The sequence below is a fragment of the Pavona decussata genome, unplaced genomic scaffold (assembly GCF_977016875.1).
Source record: "Pavona decussata unplaced genomic scaffold, jaPavDecu1.1 SCAFFOLD_38, whole genome shotgun sequence".
NCBI classification, from domain to species: domain Eukaryota; kingdom Metazoa; phylum Cnidaria; class Anthozoa; order Scleractinia; family Agariciidae; genus Pavona; species Pavona decussata.
Window position 1 is genome coordinate 2,043,865 of NW_028145460.1, and position 13,636 is coordinate 2,057,500.

The 13,636-nt window shown below is 41.0% G+C and overlaps 1 protein-coding gene across 2 annotated transcripts in view; it reads right to left on the reverse strand.

Moving 5' to 3' along the window:
- Positions 1 to 369: 369 nt before the first annotated feature.
- LOC146483559 (matrilin-1-like) overlaps positions 370 to 13,636 on the reverse strand; it is a 29,710-nt gene continuing 16,443 nt past the window's right edge. The window contains exons 1-9 of one of the 2 annotated variants that reach the window (XM_085105730.1): positions 11,502 to 11,579; positions 11,358 to 11,417; positions 10,313 to 10,388; positions 9,711 to 10,129; positions 4,721 to 4,880; positions 3,309 to 3,736; positions 2,346 to 2,496; positions 1,272 to 1,475; positions 370 to 776 (exon numbers count right to left, since the gene is read on the reverse strand). In XM_085105730.1, coding sequence (XP_084961856.1) covers positions 1,294 to 1,475; positions 2,346 to 2,496; positions 3,309 to 3,736; positions 4,721 to 4,880; positions 9,711 to 10,129; positions 10,313 to 10,367 — 1,395 coding nt within the window. In that variant the 5' untranslated portion in view covers positions 10,368 to 10,388; positions 11,358 to 11,417; positions 11,502 to 11,579 and the 3' untranslated portion in view covers positions 370 to 776; positions 1,272 to 1,293. Of the gene's footprint in view, positions 777 to 1,271; positions 1,476 to 2,345; positions 2,497 to 3,308; positions 3,737 to 4,720; positions 4,881 to 9,710; positions 10,130 to 10,312; positions 10,389 to 11,357; positions 11,418 to 11,501; positions 11,580 to 13,636 lie in introns of those variants that run through there. The other variant, XM_085105731.1, reaches the window with a different exon arrangement.

A 13,636-nucleotide genomic window follows, 5' to 3' on the forward strand; every position in this document is an offset into this window, starting at 1 on the left:
TCCTTCTAGAACCCAGAAACTAGTGTAAATTATCTTTGGCTGCGGATGGCCAATTAATTAAAGTGGATTGCAACTTGAAAAAATTGCCGGTCAACTTTTTCAAGTTTTCTTGTGCATCAGTTTGAAGAAATCGCGCCACAAAACTGGTGATGGTCTCTTCTTCCCAGGAGAAATCGCTTCATTTTTTCGTCTTGATACTCTAGGAACAATTTGATATTAGAGAAAGGATACTTTCAAATGTTTGAGCTTTTTTGACCACAAAGCAGTGAAATCTCCTTTAAACCAGGATTAGAGCTAATCGGTTTTCTGTGAATGGGGACCACGTTCTCAAGGCCATGTCGTTCCAAATAATGAGACACAGACAAAAACTAAGCATTTTCCCAATGATTTTTATTCATGTTCGATCCCACAAGTTAGTATAACAGCTTAGAAAGCTTAGAGCAGCTTACGTTTTACCAAGTTACGAGTACTTTGGTAGCATTTAAACCCCAAATCACATCGAGCCCTCTTGTCGTTATTTGCTTTGTACTTCAACTTGTACTAACAGTACTTGTACTACTGGGATGACACTTCAATTCGATCCCGCAAGTTAGTGTAAATGCTAGGAAAGCTAACGAAAGTTACCAAAATTCATTTAAACGTTTTACCAAGTTATGAGTACTTTGGTACGCATTTAAACCACAAATCATATCAAGCCCTCTTGTCGTTATCTGCCTTGTACTTCAAGTTCTATTAACAGTACTTGTGCCACTGACACTACAATTCTTCAGCAGAACCTGTCAAAATAGGGAAAAATACATACATCAATGTGCATGCACAGATACCACTGAGACATGTTTAAACGATTTTTAAATGCTGAGAACTGTTAAAATGTGTTCAACTTAGCGATGCAGAAGTACATTGTTGAAATTCTTTTTCTAGCTTGAACAGCACATAGTGGTTTAAACTTTGCTTTTATTTTGAACGCGACCATGGTTTTATTTTATTTTATTTTATTTGGGAAATGTCAAATTAAGAGAAGTGATAACCAGAAAATGTTTAGAATTTTCAACGAAATTAATTTTTTTCAAAGTAAATACTATAATATGTGGAGAGCTGTGGGGAGAGAACGCATGTTAATATTGGAGTTATGGCGCGTTAATTCATCCTTATTCTGGAAAACCGGAGTGTTTGCGAACTCCAGAAAAGTGGTAAACTCGCTTTTTTGTTAACGAGACGCAAATAAAACTCAGTATGATGGTACAATCAGGAAATACCTTGTGTTCACGAACCTCTTATTGAGCACAAGTCAAGTCAAATCACACAAGGGTTTTCATTACAAGCCCGTGTTTCCTGTGAAGGACCTTGACAGTCGCCTCCGTATGGCCCCTGCGGAGGGGGGTGAGTACAGGTTCTTGATCGTGTTTCAATTCCACCACCGCAAGGTACAGAGCAATCACCCCAGAATCCCCACCGAGAAAACCCTCCATCGACACCTGGAGATCAAACATCATAAAAAACGTCAATTAATTGTAAAATATTGTTAATATTTGGTGGGTCGGCTAGATAACAAATTAATAACATCGTAAAAATACATTGCTTTAAAATATTCTATTATGCAGGAATGTTCTTGCAGAGGGATATTGATGTAATGCAGTTAGCTTTAGGTGACTTTTTACTTTGGAATTGTAATGAGCATGTTAAGATGTAACGTCTTGCAAAGTTTAAACAGAGAGGCGTTCAGAGCCCCCTTAGCTTTTCCAAAATTTAATGTGACCCTGAATCGGGCTCACCAAGCTCGTCTTTTAGTTTTATTCACCTAAAGCTACAATTAGGAATGTTTTATATTGTTACTATGGTAACCTATTAACTCGAAAAATTGACCATAGTTTAGGCGTTTGTTTGATACCACGATTGTAGTGTCCACTAATAAAGAGTGTAGTGAGATAAATCATGCAAATTGTAATTGAAGGGTAGTGCTGAAGACCGTCAGGAGCCACCTTAAAAGTTTTCATAAGGGCTGCTTGTGACCTGATCATAATTTCTCCCGTGGCACTTACCCCCCCCCCCCCCTAAAGAAAGTTTTATACGAGAAAGCTCCACCCCAAGGTTCTCACTGTTACCCTTTTATATACTAAATGACAGTTTCCGTTTTCCCTTCCCTCTTCTTTACTACATCTCGTGAAATCCATACCCTTGATATACCTCCATCCTTAAAACGGTACCCCGGATTGGGGGACTTCCCTAATTAGGTGATTTTGATGATAGGGAGGCTATTTAGATATAGAGACGTTTATTAGAGGGGGGCCTTATTGGAAGACGTTGCTAAATTGAAGTGTGACAGAGTTCTTCACGGATTCACTTACTGCAAGATTCTTCAATAATTGTACTGAACAGATCTGAAAGGTGGTCAAAATTTTCAACGGTGTGAACATTGTCCCCTGCAATTTCTTCCAACTGTCCTGCGAAATCTTCGTGCTGACCAACTCCAATAGCAACCATGCGGACATTTTTTGCCTGTAGAGCGGCAAAGAGACGGCTTAGAAGGTGGTGGCACAAGGGGTTCTTATTGTACAAACTGCAGATCATTTTTACGCAAATTAAAGTGACCAATATAATTTTGCACTGAGACTGGATGTCAATACTCTTAGTACCGAGATACATTAAGCTACATTAGACATAGTAGGCTATATGTAGATGTTTATTTTATATAATGTCTCTGGCAAGTCTTATATCAGAATGTTCTGTACCAAGCGAGAAGAGCTCAAAATAAACAGGAGTTCAAGACTACTAACTGTGCAAAACTTGGATCATACGTGCGTTTATGAAACGAGCTCAGCTTGTAAGCTGCTATGTTAACTTATTCCGTCGAAAAAAGGGCCATACTTGTAGACCAATGTTAAGGTAATATATAAGGAGGTAGCCATGATCTACAAAAAAATATGGAAACAAATATAAGTGCTGGGAAGTGTTTGAAACCATTGTGAGCCCCTTAAGTGTTCAACACGGTTTAGGCCCTCAATATTGGTCTGATATATTATCTCATCTAGATATAGCCTTCGCTCAGCGAATAGTCTTTTACCAGTTGCAGAAAGTTCTTAATACCAGGCAAATTTTAACCTGTAATTACTACCCTGTGAAATGGCTGACCCGGCTGACACAATACGAGTATCAGCTTGCGTAGATTAAAGCTAGCATGGCATTACCTGCCCCATACAAATGCACTGCCCTGAGGTTTCCTTTAAATATGATTTTAATGGCAAGGTCGCGATTTCCACATAAATCATAATGTGCAAGCGAATCGTAGATTCTGCGTAAAAAAGACTAACCTCCAGAGAGGGAACAATCTCAACAAAGGGTTGTGAGTTAGGATGGGTCCTTCCGTCTGTCAGAATAATAAGAACGTTTGGAAACCCCTCTCTGTCCCCTCCCTCAGGAACGAAAAGTGTGTTGTTGGCTGCCAGCAGGGCTCTGTCGATGCGTGTCGGCATAAAGCGGTCGTGGGGTAAGTCTTGAACAAACTCATAAAGGTCGTCTTTGTTGTAGTACTTCTCGTTATCAAACTTGATGTACACCTTTCCTTTATTGGCAAAGAGAATTAACCCAACGTGTGTACCTTCTCGACTGATATTCAACGCGGTAACCAGTTGTCCAAGAAAGCCCTTGGCCATCATAAAGTCTGCTATAGACAGACTCTTAGTCCTGTCCAACAGGAATGCTACATCCATTCCTGGGGAGTTTTCACAAGGATTCGGTGCTGTAAGATTTGAAAAAGAAATCATTATCATTTTAACTATCAGGATCTGCCCTAATCAAGTTTTACATCTTTTGTTAGCATAGCATACTTAAAAGCCAGTCAGCAGGTTAAAAAGAGACTCAACCAGTGTTCCGTCTTTCACAAAGTACAGCACTGGTTCCCATATGCCGCTAGAGTACCTGCGACATAATCGCGGGGACGATTCCCTGTCAGTTTCAGTGAAGCTTTAGGTAGCGCCGATGAATTGAAAAATATTGTTTTACATCTCGTACGAGTACTCTACGTCCGGGGATGGGAGTACTCCGCTATATAAGCTATTTTGGTAAGTGTGGTGTCAAAGGAAATGGCTGTTTGAGCCATTGTGGTCTGAAAGTCTGAAAACGGGTATTGGGTTTAAAGACCAGGTCTGAAAATTGATCGTATAGCCAGGTAAAGAAGTCGTGGTTTGGGCCAGTTGGGAAGGGACAGAATATGATTACCACGTAACACAAAGCGAAACGTAAAGATACATTCTGTGTACATCGGATAAGTAGTTAAAAACAGGCCTTATAAAGTATCTGTACATGTGAAGTTCAACACGAGCCAACTTGGCAGGCAAGTTGGTTATATCCTCTGATGTCGACGGCTGATTCGGCTGGGATGTTTTCATTTATTGGAACAGCATCCCAGGTACAGTAGTATCTCAGGCTGCGTCACAGGTATGTCGGTGGCACATGATAACCAGGCTTTAGTTCAACAATCAAAAGCTGAAATGAGAGTGTTTCTTCCGCATATTCAACAGCAAAAAGCGAGGTTAAAAATAGACAAATTGAGTATTTGAGGACAACTTTAATTGACTCTGATACAAGTTCTTCAAAAGCCGTTTTGGTCGCTTTATATCATAAGTCTAAAAAGGCAACACAGAATCCTTAATAATTTGTCTTTTGTGACAATAAACAATTAACTAAAATATAACATTTAAAATTGTGACCTTTCGGTACTTACGGCAGACCAGCTTCAATATATCACCCGTGTGTTCATCAAGGTCTTCATAATCATCAATAAGGATCACGTTGTCGCCTCCAATGTCATCCAAAACCTGACGATACTGTGCTTTTCTGGCGTCTGGTCCAATGCCAACGACTATTACTCGGACACCCATCGCCTAAAATAAAAACACACGATGCCACCACCCCGCAACTGCTTAAAATGGGTACAAAACGTTAGTCTATTCACTTAAATTTATTTGACAAAACAACAACATCAACAAATAACGTTATGAATGAGTCGTGAATTTCCACTAATTAAGAAAGCCGTGAAAGTTTCAACAGAGTTCCCAATGTGTTTGAAAAATTTCCCATTGAAACAACAACGGCCGGAACAAGACTCTGGTTTAAAACAGTTTCAATATTGCCAATTACAACCTAGACTGTTAAACGTTGTCAATTGTTAGAGGGTCCAGGGGGCATATAGGAGTGACTAGAGACACATTTATCTTTTTAAAATGACCTCTTTTTCATAAGCGGATACCGATAGGTCTATAGAATTTTTTTTAAACTTTAAGGTGAAAATCACTACGGAAATCATTTATCTTTAATCCGCCAAACAAAGGTGAACACTGAATAGAGTTACACACATTTCTTTTGAGCTTCTGAAGTGCATCCGATCCATACGAAATTCGCCTCCTAAGTCGTAAAAAATTCAAATTTGAATTCAAATTGGGCACCGCCATTTTGATTAACACTTAATAGTAGCCTGGCCGTCAGGCCACAACGTGGAAGTGACAAAGTGATAATCACTCCGTCCAAGCCGGGCTGAAGAATAAGTGACTTTAAAGGGAAGTGTCATGGGGTTTTTGATCTCTTTGGTTAAAAATGGTGAAATAAGACCTTCACATAGCTACAAAATAATTCTACAATGGAGGACAAAAAAACTTGGAACGGTTATGGAAAACCTTCCTTCCACATCCTTAACTTATCAAATAATCAGATGTAACATAATGTGCACTTCTCTAACCACGTGGATACCGCGAATGGCCTTCCCCTCCCCCCTCCAAACAATGTTGGGATGAAGGACCACTTTTAGGACAGGGTAAAGTGTACAGGGCTGCACAAACTACAACATAGCTTGGGGGCGAGGGGGAAAGGGGGGGGGGGGGGGAGGGAGGGAAATTAAGGCAAATCGTGTTAATTGTCCTAAGAGTTTTGTCCCCCATTGTAGAACAACGAGAGGAAAGATATCAACTCAGTTCTAGGAAGGAACCACTTGTGATCTGTTCTAGCGCGTTTTGAAAACAAACTTGCAAAAACTTGATAAACGTTAGCCTAACATTTTTCAAGTTTAAATTCATTCCGGCCTACTCTGTCTCTGGCCAGAGGCATTAATCGACAGTTTTATTGCACTGAGACAATAATTTATAACTAAAAAAGATAATTGCTTTTTTTCTCCATTGATAGATGAACATTTTTTGGTTTTGAAATTACATCCAATTCGCGTGATACTTCCTCTTTCATTCATTCCGTACAAAGGAATATTTCGAAACCAACAAACGAAAACTCATGAAAAATGGCTTTGCTTAAACCTTACGATTTCGAGCGAGAACGTTTCCGTCATTCCGAGGATGAAGAATTGAAAGGTAATGAAAATAACGAGCGATCGCGAGTACACGTTACATTTTGGTGTACCTATGAAGTAGTTTTCTACTTCTGTATTGAAAGACATTGGACTTCCCCAGAAATATCAGTTCATTTTATTTGGGCAGCGTTGACTGTGACTGTAATAACAATTCTTGAGTACCGATCTATCTCTGCCACAGTTGCTGCAAATACACACTGTTGATAGCGAGGGTATGGAAGTTGCTCGTGCTCTTTGTCGTTCCCTTCTGTCGTGCAACAGCTGCTCCCTCTTGGCCTCAGCTCTCATGGTACCTGTCGGGACGACACGATGAGCTGCAGCTGCTTCCTATAAGTCGGAATTGTTCTCGGCAGACTTCATGGACTTCAAACTTCCCTAACACACCCTCTTGCACACAGCGTAGCATTAGACGGCCAACCGGTCTGGAACCTGACGCAAGTTCACCGTAGAGGACATCCTTTGAAAGGCGTCCATCCTCCAAGCGCCGAACATTGTCGAGCCAGCGTAGGCGTCTCTGGGACAGCGACGCGAACACACTTGGAGTGCTCGCCCGCTTGAGGACATCCTTTTTGGATACTTCGTCCTGCCAGGTTATGCCCAAGATGCGTCGCAGACTACGCAGATGGAAGCTGTTGAGGCGACGTTTTCGGGCATAAGTTGTTCAGGTTTTGCGGCTAGAGAGTAAGGTGCTCAACAAACAAGCGTTGTAGACCGAGGTCTTGCTGTTTGTGGTCAGCTTTTATTTTCTGACATAGCAGAGGTTGCTTTGCCGATCCGCTTACAGCTTGACGGGTATGCTGGGGGTGCTGTTAATGGCCGCATCCGTGACAACATTCTCTCTTGAGTACAGGTCTTGATAGTGCTCTTCCCATCGTTCCTTCTGGTCATTGCAGTGTGTGATGGTGTTACTGGGAGAAGACTTGAGGGTAGCTCTTTTCCTTGCACTTGCTCCGAGAGCTTTCTTCATACCGTCATAGACCCCAAGGGTATTCCCGCTGTCAGCAGACTGTTGGATGCTGTGAAATAAATTCATCCAATACTGGCTGGCACAGCGTCTTGCGGTTTTCTTAGCGTTGTTCCCTGCTGTCCACAGAGCAGCTAGGTTCCTGGATGATTGTTCCCTCTTGTAGTTCACCAAGGCTTCACGTTTGGGGTTGATGACAGGTTCCATTTCTAACAAATTCTCATCGAACCAGACAGAATTTTGTCGTTCTTTCTTGCCGAATGTAGACAATCACTGTGCTGTAAATGGTGTCTCGCATGAAGATCTATCTCTCTTCGGCAGTCACAGTTGCTGGTTTGCTCTCCAGGGCCTTCTTAACAGAGTCAGCGAACTTAATGCAGAGTTCAGAAACAGACAACCTTGCAGTGTTGATGCGTGAAGGACCAGGACCCTTGGTGTGGTGGAATTTCTTTGGCATAAGGCGAACCTTGCTTCGCACCAGTGTGCGGTCGGTATCGCAATCTGAGCCGTGGTAGCTGCGTGTGCTGAGTACGCTCTGGATCTGGGCTCTTCTGATAATGATTAAGTCCAGTTGGCGCCAGTGATGGGACCTTGGGTGCATCCAGGATACTCGGTGGCATGGTTTTGCGTTGAAGAACGTGTTGTAAATACAGAGCTTGCGGTAGGAACAGAGTTCCAGCAGTCTCTGTCCATTTCCTTCAGTTTGCCTATGCTAAAGTTCCCAAGTCAATCAGGCTAGGAATCGTGTTCTCCGCCAACTCTAGTGTTGAAATCCCCGAGCAGAAACAAGTGCACGGAATCCAGTACCTTTGCAACAGCAGCATCAGGGTCTTCGTAAAACTGATCTTTGTCCTCCCTGGCAGAGCATAGAGTTGGGGCATAAATGCTCAGTATGTTCACGAAACCTGTTGAAGTAGAAAGTCGCAAGGCGAGGATGCGTTCTGTGCCGTCAGATGGTGGTTTGATTGCAGACAACAAGCTGTTCTTCAGAGTAAATCCAACACCATTCAGTCGTACCTCCCCTTCAGCTCTACCCTCCCAGAAGAATGAATAGTCGTTCTCGCGTAGTGTGTTACTTTCCGCGAGCCTGGGGTCTTGAAGGGCAGCTATGCCCTTATTCAGTCTGGACAATTCGGCATTGATTACAGCTGTTTTTCTTGAGTCGTCGATCTGACCTAAATCGCCAGATAGGCCAGGACATAGGATCCTGACATTCCAGCTCGCGATTCGCAGGGCTGGTAATTTCTTCTTCCTCTTTGTTTTGCTTGATGCAGTAATGAAGTGTGCTTGTTGAGCGATGACTCTAAGCTCCAGGCACCCACTGAAACAGGTAGACCGTGGCGGTTAAGCACTTTACTGACCGGGGGGCTGCCCAGCCTGAGGCGGGCGGTAGCTGACCAATGAGACACGATGATCTCTCCCAACGACAAAGGCAACCCGTAGCGCCCTACCCTACGCCAATCAGGTTGGACTTATCACTCGTAACTGCTACCTCCCGTGTTGTTTTTCCTGCTTTGCAGACCCAGGGCACCAGAAATCCGACTTGGCCGCTACTCCAATCAGTAGAAGCAGTCCTGCCTGGCCTAGAGACTGAGCCGCACGTCCAGACCAGGAGTTGACCTTGTAGCTATGAATGTTGTTTAAACGGGATGGCAACCACAAGAAGAATGCCTTTGTCGCGAACAGCCAGAGTTAGAAAGATGGAAGGCACGACTAGTACTCTCTGTGTGGTATTTTGTTAATAGTAAGTCTTTTATACGGGCAAATTGTGGAAAGCTACGCCACTTTCTTTATCTCTATCGGATCTGAATGGAGCCGAAAACGACGCCACCAGTTTCATTCCATAACGAAAAAGACATTTTACCGCGGAAATTCAAAAAGAAATGCATCAATGTCGTCGGCTGAGTTTGAGATTCTCACCAATTTCTTAGGCTAGTAAGTGCCATTCCAAACGGCGGCGCCCAATTGGATTTTGAAGAGAAATTTTGTATACGTACGGGTGAGATAATTTAAGAAGCTATGAAAAAACGGCAAGTAACTCAACTCCGTGTTTACTCTTTTATCGATAAATGAAAAAAGTGCACGATTTTTGGAGTAACCGTTCTCCTTTAAACCATGGTCTAAGTTTAATAGGCTTAACTTTAGTAACTGGCCTTGAGAATTTTAGAGCTTTTCCTCAGATAAACTGAATTCACTAAATCACAAGTAAAACACTTTGGTACCGATTTATAAGGCAATCTGGGTTTTTCGTAGATCTATATGCTGTAATTGTTGGATCCAGAAAGTTTGCTAAGTTTCCTCCAGTAGGCGATTTGGCCAAAGAATATTGTAATAATTATTCTAGTAAATCTGTCCTTATGTAAAAACACGTATTTTCCCTATTGCTAATGGCCTTACCTTCAGGTCTGCAACGACCGTGTAGAAGCTCTCCGTACTACTTGGATGTGACCTACCATCTGTGTACAGAACCAAAACCTTCTCATCACCTGGTCTCAGTCCGCTTTCCTTGGTAAACATCTTCTCCTTCGCTAGTTTAAATGCCCTGTCAAGGCGCGTTGGCTGACGGAGTTGGGTAAAGCTGCCTTCTATCAAATTCAAAACGGCGGTCTGGTTGTGATAAGCTTGGTCCTTAAATTTGTTGTGAAGTTTGGCCTTTCTGGCAAATGTTTCAAAGGAGATGTGAGTTCCGCCTGTTGAGACGTCAAACTTTCGCACTAAATGTTCGAGTGCCGCTTTCAGTTTGGGGATGTTTTCTGTTTTGATACTTTTTGTCCTGTCCACCACCAAGCCAAGATCAAGTGTACATGTGGAAGTCACTGTTGAAAAAGCGCATAACAATTCAGTAAAATTTATTTAAATTTTAATTAATGTACTGATCTATTAAAATTAATTCATTAAAATTTATTACATTTTTAGTTAATTAATTAATTAATTTATTTAATTTTAATTAATTTTGGCTAAGGAGAGAATTAACTGATTTTGAATGGTGTTTCACTTACCAGAATTTATCGATAACATTCCAAGCATAAAAAACACAAATCCAAGAGTCTTCATCGTGCTTGGCAAGATGGAATTCTGAAAAAAAAAAAGAAAAGAAGAAGTTTAGCACCTTCATCAACAACAACTTTATTCAAATAATAAAATGATAGAAGCACACCACTTGTAAACCAGCAAGTAGTGATCCAGCTAGTCCAGGTGTGTGCAAGAGAAGAAGAAAATGAAAAAAAAATCCAACAACAACTTAAGAACAATCGAGTGTGTAATTTTATTATCGTGTGGTGTTATACCTGAAGCTTGCATAATGATTTACCTACGACATAGGTAACGACGTGGCACTAGCTACGTTTTCAACTTCAAAGCTCGTAATATGAAAAGTTTAAGAAATAGATTTTTTTGGTACATGAAACGATTTTCAGGTCAGTCAACATTAAAGCACGAGATCCAAAGCGAAATGGAGCACGTAAAGGTGCTCATAGTGGGCATTAGTAGTCCTATGCGCTATACATCCCCTATACGTATTTTTCCCTCGTTTGGGAGACGATTTTCAAGAACGAACTACAGTGGAACCCCGCCTTACGACCACCTCGTTAACACAACCATCTCGTTTATTACGACCACTTTTTTGTGCCACGAACGAATTGAAAGTCCAGTCATATTTCTTTAGTTTTACAAACTCGTTTATCCGACCACCCCTATATTACGACCACGTTTTAACGGCCCGAAGGTCGTCGTATTCTGACGGGCTTCCGCTCTAGACTTATTTTCGATTTTTTGGGCTTCAAAACTCAGATCCTCAAAGTCGGCAATAATATTAATAATACCGTAAGTTAAGGCCGAGAAATATGGCGGACGATTACAAGGCTCTATTCCCAAGTGAGGAGGAGGGAGACGATGATGACGATGAAGTTAAAGCAGTCTTTGTTTTCCTCTTCCAACTCTTTTTATTTTCCGTTAGTCTATCTTAGATGTGATTTAAAGTCTTATTGGTCTTGAAAAACTCATGACTGAACGTAATGGCAGTAAAAATGAGTCTTCGGTACTCACCCAGCTGTAATACAAGCTCCCCCTGTGAATAACTCGGTATGGAACTGGCACGGATCACGCCTGGCGAAAGATAACATGCAGTCATTTATATTAGCCTTATATTGTTGTTCCAATTCCCAACTTACGCCAAAGCGGATGACCTACCTTGTGTCGAGATAATCCTCTTAATTCCCCAAAACGTTAAATGTCCTCAAGCTCGATGAATACGGTATTTACATAACCAATGTCAGGGAAGTAACCAACATGTTAACATGGTTAGCAAAGCTATTGGCTCTTTTTGAATTGTTTAATCAAAGTCCTTAAACTTTAGTCCTTCGACAAAGTAAACACATCCCGATTGGTCATTCACAAGATGACAGTTCAAAAACTATTGTTGACTAAATTTTCAAACCAACGACCTCCTCGGCGCATCAGTGTGTCCATCGCAATCCCCAGTTTACTTCACGTTTTCTCTCTCCCTCTCTCTCTCTCTTTTTATTGTCTGCCACCAGATGTAATTTACCGACGACCTCCTCGGTGATTAGTACGTATCAATGTGTCAATCACAATCCTCAGTTTACGTCACGTTCTCTCTTCGACAAAAGCGTTCTCTTGGTTACGAGGCTTAGGTGAATAAAACAACAGAATTACATTGAGTTACAGAGATGAGTAATTAATTTACCTTGTTTTATTCCCTTAAACCTCGTAGCCTAGCTAGGATTTTAATATATCGAAATTGGTGTATTGTCAGTTGTTTTAAGTTCTAACTGCTAAATGCTGAAAATGATTTCAATTTTTTAAAGTTCAGAGTTACCTTCCTTGTTTCCACGTTTCAAATAAAAATTGGCCAAAGAGCACTGGATGAGGGTAAAAGCAAAAAGACTTATTACTATAGTTACCGAAAATAAAAAGCAATGTTCAAAGTAGATAGCCAAGGAGGCACGTAGCTGCGCTCGTACGTAAAATATTATTTTAATTTTTAAAATGCAGAGTTACCTTCCTTGTTTCCACGTTTCAAATAAAAATTTGCCAAAGAGCACTAGATGAAGGTAAAAGCAAAAAGACTTATCACTATAGTTACCAAGAATAAAAAGCAATTAACAATTATTCCACGAGCGTGCGTTGCGTATAACATGCTCAAAGTAGATAGCCAAAGAGGCGCGTAGCTGCGCTTGTTCCTAAAATATTGTTTTAACCACTCGAAAATAAAATTCCCCATATTTTCTCGTCTCCGTGTAATATCCCCTATTTATTCTGCTCAGGCTTGTTGGATATGAGATTATAGATAGCCACTCGGGGGCTACGCGCCTCGTTGGCTATCTATCATCTCATATCCCGTTGCGCTCGTACTGTAGAACAATTGTTGTAACAATTGTTCTACATTTACATTTACATGTTATTTGGTCGGTAAATCATTAGATATCACACCGACCGTAGAAATAAATAAAATTAGCAAATGAATAAAATACAGATATACCAATATATAAAATAAGGATACAGTAAGCAAACAAGAAATATTGCTAGATCTTTCTGATTTCCAGAAGACAATTTAATGGTCATTATTTCCCGAGATGGTTTATTGGGTCATATGCCACTTTCCATTGTCGAATTGACATTGATTCGTCCACGTACAAGCAGCATTAGGCCTCTTCAACGTGCCGTGTCAGAGTTGTGGCAAACTAAGAAAAAGCAAACACAGAAACAACTGCAATCAAATGCACCAGCCAATAGTGGCAGGGATTAAACTGCAAGGGACCGCGAATAAAAATGCCGCAAGTATACGCAGGATCTGTGAAAGATTTAATCAGCCAAATATACAGTCATTTCAACAAATGTTGTCAGTTCAAAGCATGAAGCTAAAAGACAAGACCTAAAGTTTACGTGGGATTTTTATGAATAAATTCGTCAAAATCAGTCATGCCTGGAGAAAACAATAGGTGGTAATTAGCAGTACAATGACCTGCACGTGCAGGGATGATTTTGATGAAGTTATTCATAAAAAAATAATCCCACAAAACACTGCGGTCTTGTCTTTTAGCTTTATTTGGATCCGACAACGTTAATTGAAATAGCTGTAAACATATAACTGCAAAGCTGATATTGCGTGGAAAACTTAACACGATAACTACATGATAGAGACCAAACCGAAAGTCAAAAATGCAAGAAGCAGTTGGTTCAAACACCCTAAGCAGTTCTAAGTCAGCCACTCTGCCTGCAAATGAGCAATCCCATTCTCATTACCCGAGCAAATAAAAATGGTCATAGAAAAGCTGCATCACGCTGCTCCACGCTTTAGTCAT